The sequence below is a fragment of the Orbicella franksi genome, unplaced genomic scaffold, assembly GCF_964199315.1.
Source record: "Orbicella franksi unplaced genomic scaffold, jaOrbFran1.1 SCAFFOLD_639, whole genome shotgun sequence".
In the NCBI taxonomy this organism is placed as follows: Eukaryota; Metazoa; Cnidaria; class Anthozoa; order Scleractinia; family Merulinidae; genus Orbicella; species Orbicella franksi.
The window spans coordinates 1,227-7,177 of record NW_027670980.1 but is presented as its reverse complement, the minus strand read 5'-3'; the positions used below and the strand labels follow the sequence as shown (position 1 = coordinate 7,177).

At 35.7% G+C, this 5,951-nt stretch overlaps 1 protein-coding gene across 1 annotated transcript; it reads left to right on the top strand.

The window, feature by feature from the left end:
- The first annotated feature begins 4,777 nt into the window (after nt 1–4,777).
- LOC145476606 (uncharacterized) lies at nt 4,778–5,665 on the top strand. Its single transcript, XM_081455400.1, has one exon. It carries the CDS (start codon nt 4,778–4,780, stop codon nt 5,663–5,665), a length of 888 nt encoding a protein of 295 aa, XP_081311526.1.
- Nucleotides 5,666–5,951: the final 286 nt, after the last annotated feature.

The window sequence follows — 5,951 nt, the reverse complement described above, 5'->3', positions numbered from 1 at the left end:
ATATTGAATTATGCATTGTATATATGGTATTCAAGGTGTATTAATAAATATTTGTGTTTGAAACTTCAACAGTTGTTCTGAATAATATAAGTCTTATTTGTATTAATATTAGGCTGTTTTACCGTAGACTCTTCATGTGCTGAATACAGCTGATTATATGTCTTTTTCCAATACATTCAACACCTGGAAACAAGATACACAATAATCCCAAAGGTATATAAGAACTTAGGAAGAACCATGCCTTGAGTACATCTAATTTGAACCATTAATGAGTGATTCACAAAAATTTGTAATTGGTGTTCACAAAAAATGTGTTATCACTAAATTGACAAGCTTCCTACTGCCCTGATAATACATCTATTGAGTTGCAAAATTAGAGGTAGTGATCTAGTGTGAGCATTGTCTAGTATTTGACTACAAAAGAAAACTTCATAAACACTTCATTTTAGAAATAATATACCCCTTAACATTCTTATAAAGGGGAGGTGGACCTGCTAATTATTAAAACATAGGGTTTTTACCCTATGTTTTAACAATTAGCAGGTCCACCTCTCCTTTATAAGAATGTTCAGGGATATATTATTTCTAAAATGAAGTGTTTTTGAAGTTTTCTCCTTATTTTCTTAAACAGTTCTATTGCATGCTAATTACATTTTTGTTAGACATATCATCATTCACTTTTATACGTACAGTATCAGATGGCTGCTCTAAGTAAACTCTTCTCACTATCTATAAACCATGCCGGTATTTCTGCAGCATAATTATGAGGCCAGCTCAAGGATAGAATTTTTATGAAGTATCTTATAAAGATACATGCACCGCGCAAGCATCAGAGTTTGTAATCTTTAAAATCTTATTCTTAATTGGTGTATAGCCTATGGCAGACCAGGATACAAATACACACAATCTAGTAATTCTAGTTGATCTGAGATTCAGAGTTCTTACACAAAGTGTTGGATGTGTAACTATGGCGACTGCCTGCACTGTAGTAGTACAAAATACAAATTAAATTAAAAAATAAAATTTTGCTTAGTGTTTTCAGTGTGTCAGACTGTGAGTGATATTTGGTGATATTCTCAGTGATTACACTGCTTTACAACTCATTTACTGCTTTTAGACACTTAAATTTTAATGAAACTTGGTGACAATTATGGAACATGTTCAATCTAAATACTGTGTAGTCAAAAATTTAAAAGCAATCTTAAGTGTCAGGAACAAGGTAATGAGACTGTTAAGGTTTAATACATTACACTATACATGCAAAATTTCAGATAAGGCTACAATGCACTGGCCAGTCGCATTACGCATGTTCATTATGCAGGTTCTGCCCAGTCAATTGCATTTTCTGGCCAATAAAAACGTTGAACTGGCTATTCCACCATTGTTCTGGCCAGTCAATTGCATAAAAATAGGGGGACATGTCGCACTGCTGAGTGACCCTACTGTTTATTTCCTATACTGTGGTTTGGGTTGATTGTAATTCACTGCCAGTTTTTTAGCATAATTAATGTAACAACCCCCCTTCCAGCCCAATTCCCAAAGTCCACTGTGCACCAGTTCACCACACGGTGCACAGTTACTTAGGTGTGCCGTGAACAAAAATTAAACATTCCATACTGGGTTAAATGTAGGGGGATATGGATTGATAGTACTGTTAAAATGTTGTAGCATCAATCAATCTTGTGCCTGCAGTCACATGGACAACACATACATTCCATGCATGTGACCGCAGGAGCAAGATTGATCGATGCTACATTTTTAATCTTCTTTAAATTTTAGGTTGAAATCATTTTTAGTTCTATGTTTAAATATATACATGTTATTAACAAGGTTTTCTAGTCCAGAAATAGAACAAATTGAATGCCAGAATGATTTATATCAACATGGTACACCCAAAGCCTCTATGTGTATTATGTATGAGTCAATTCATCCCCCCTCCTGCGGGCAACCCTATACTGCTGCCTGGGGGTAGGAGCATGGACTGTTTTGCTAATGTATGCAAAAAAATGTGCCACAGCAATTTTGGTGATTTATTAAAGACTGTGAGGTCATCTAAAAAGGTTTAATACGTACCATAAATGAATGGTTTTGTACGCATTATATTATTTGATGTTTAGACAAACATGGAAAGTTCATTAGATTTCTGCAGAGAAAAGAAAACACATAGAGTGGCATGTTTTCTTATGTAATGGTTGAACAATGGTTTAACTATTAATCCTGGTGGAGATTTGCTGTCTTTTCTTTGTCCCCAGCGTAGGAATATGGAAGAAATCTTTTGCCCTATGGTGGGGATTTAGGCTATTATATTCCCAAATTGTTGATCTAATGCCCCATGGTTGGTCTGGGGAAGGGTATGCACTGCTGGAATTGACTGGTACATTATGCTTTATAAAAGCCTTCCTTTTAACAAAATATGCAAGTAATTTTGTAGTCAAGCTTAAAAATTAATAGCATGATGTTGGGATAAATTACTATTGATTTAAAAAATAAATAACATAGAAGTAGAAGTTTATTATTTAAACTTACTGTATGTGCATAAGCCAATACAGTCCATATCATACAGCAATGGACTATTATGTATGGTGTAGCAAACCTGAAATTGCTATTGTACTATATAAGGGGTCCCTAAATTTATGCAGTGTGATAAGGCAGTAAAGGTAAACAACAAACGGCTGTATTGCATCTATTGTTTTGAATTAACTCATGTACGATGTGTGTCATCTGACAATCGTTTAACTCAGTATGAGAATTATTGGACATGTCCAAATTGCTTTGGAAAGGAACTGCCATTTTACCGTGTTCGTGATCTCGATGAACTAGATAGTGTAATACCCGACTCAGAGTCAGAGAACGAGTGCTATATTGACTCCCACTGGGAAAAACTTTCTCAACATTCAAAGCACCTACGACTTTGTCATCTACATTCGATGAGTTTGTTCATCTGGTCTCAAAGTATAAATTGGATATTTTGACTTTGTCTGAAACCTGGCTTCGAAATAATGTTCATCAAATTGCACATATTCAAATTCCCGGGTACTCATTTGCATTTAAGAACCGTGGTGAAAAGCGCGGGGGCGGTGTTGCTGTTTATCTTAGAGAAGAATTAAAGTACAAAGAGAGAACTGATTTAATGAGGCTTGAGCCATCTGTAGAGCATATTTGGATTGAAATTTCGGGAAAGAATAAAAACAGCAATGTGTTACTGGGTGTTTTTTATCAGCCAGATTCAAACCCCGTAAAGAAATGTGCGTGGGTCGAAAAGTTTGAAACAATCCTAGCAGCAGTCCATTTAAAATGGGACGGCATCTTAGCTATAGCTGGTGATATAAACATTGATATTACAAATTCATCATCTTTTGCTCAAAAATATCAGGGAATATTGCGCTCATTTAATCTTAACAAAGGCAAATGGTTAATTGATCATATTGCAACTAACATTCCCAATAACGTTATTGCAACCGGAGTTATACCCACACCTGAAGTCAGCGAGCATGATATGCCGTATATCATTGTCAATGCAAGATTGAGTAGGTTCGAAGCTAGATTTAAATATATTCGATCAGTGAAATCATTTTGTTCTGAAGATTTTGTACGTGATGTTAGTGAATGACCTTTTTCACTCGTATATGCAGTTGATGACCCAGATGAAAAGATAAGTATATTAAATGATCTGCTTCGTACTTGCATTGATCGACACGCTCCTTGTGCGTTGCAAGATAACTCGTCCTCCTGCTCCGTGGTTAAAAGATGTCAATATTCAAAACTTGCAGAGTGAGAGAGACCGTGTACGTTTTACCGCCCATCAAACTCAATCAGAATATGATTGGTCACTGTATCGCTCAATTCGTAATAGAATTAAAACTGTTATAAAAACGGCAAAACGGACTTTCTATTCGAAAGCACTATCATCGAAACGCTCGAAAGTTGTTTGGTCAATTATACAAGTATATTAAATCCCAATAGGAAGCGAATTCGTCAAGATCCAGATGATCTTAACAAATTTTTCGTGACCACTTCAGAACGCATACTGGGTACGTGTCCTGAGCAATTAACTGACGTCGTCGCATATCTTGACTCTCTACCTGAAACTGGTGGGAAAACGTCTTTTGAAACGCGAAAGGTACATTTTTATGAAGTAAACAAACAGTTAAACAGTATACGGAATGATTGTTCTACAGGTCACGATCATTTACTGGTGTATTACTTGAAATTGGCGTCCCAATACATTGTCTCTCCGCTGACCCATATTATAAACGAATGTATCGCTCAGAATAAATTTCCATCTTCGTGGAAAATAGGACGTATCAGTCCGATTCCGAAAATTAATGATCCGATAAAGAATAGTGATTTTAGACCAGTTTCAGTCTTACCAATCTTGTCTAAAGTATATGAATGCCTAGTCTTATCCCAACTAGTTGAGCATATTGAAAGCAGTACATTATATAAAGAGACAATGTCTGGTTTCCGTAAGGGCCATTCAACTGCGGTCGTTCTGTTGAAACTCAAGGATGACATTTTAAAGGCAATGAAAAAAGGAGAGATAACCTTAGCAGTGTTTACCGACTAATCAAAAGCTTTTGATACGGTTGATTTCCAAGTGTTACTGAATAAACTTCACCGACTTGGTTTTCCAAAGAAATTTTTGATATGGACTTACAGTTATTTAGAAGGTAGACAACAGTTTGTACAAATAGATGACAGAAAGTCTGGACTGCTACCCGTAGCATTTGGTGTGCCTCGAGGGTCCATTTTAGGGCCCGTCCTTTTCAATCTATATATGGCAGACCTACAAGATGAGAAGTCCGATTGTAACTACCTACAATATGCAGACGATACTAGTCTATATCAACATTGCAAGGTTAAGAATTTGGATAAATGTGCTGAAGATATCGGGAGGGAATTAACCCGTGTGTACGGTTGGTCAACGAGCTCCAATCTTGTTTTGAATCCCGATAAAACAAAGATGATGATATTTTCAACAACACAGATGTCGACGACACACAATCTTTCCTCCTTAGATTTAGTAAAATTGAGCATCAATGGTCGCAACATTGAACGTAAACGATCTTGGAAAGTCTTAGGAGTCGAATTTAATGAACATCTAAAGTGGAATGCACACCTGGAGGAAGTGATAAGATCGAGTTACTGGACCTTAGCCTGCTTGCGGCGCCTGAAACGATTCGCACCGTTTCTTTTGAGAAAGCAATTGGCTGAGCTGTTGGTGATATCCAAATTGGATTACTGTAATTGCTTATATGGTTCATTGCCTGAATACCTACTTAAACGATTGCAAAAAGTTCAGAATGCAACCGCTGGGTTTGTGACTGGCAAGTTTGCAAAGGTTAATGATGTAATTACATTGGGATGGTTACCTATCAAAGAAAGGATTGAATTCAGCCTTGGCAAACTTGCTTATAATGCCTTGAAAGATGATAAATGGCCGGGTTATTTATCACTTCAGATCAAAAAGGCCACAAGAGCTTTGCGAAGTAATACGGACGGTGCCTTAAAACTTGAATATTCTAGCATCGAAGACAGCTTTCAATATAATGCTGCTAAAGTTTTTAATAGTCTTCCAGAAAATCTGAAATCGCTCGATTTTAGAAATTATAAGAACTCTTTGAAAAACATTTTACTAGAACGAGGTAAAGAAAGAACCAAATAATCTTTAATAATTTTTAATAATTAGGACATAGTATAATTTTAAGTAATTGTCGTATTTACTAATTGTAGTTTTTAATTATATAAGGATGAAGAGCCATGTAATATATGGATATGCCGTAATAAATCTTTATTATTATTATTATTATTATTATTATTATTATAAACTTGTGTTAAACAGCAAATAAAAGCAATTTACACTGGTACAACTTTCTTCAAATGTTCTATGTATCGTTTACATAATGCTGGTGTAACAGTGGTGCTCCAGAACTCTTTAATGCCTTCGATTA

Coding starts and splice junctions, on each gene's coding strand:
- LOC145476606 (XM_081455400.1), top strand. CDS start 4,778: ATGGCAGACCTACAAGATGAGAAGTCCGATTGTAACTACCTACAATAT.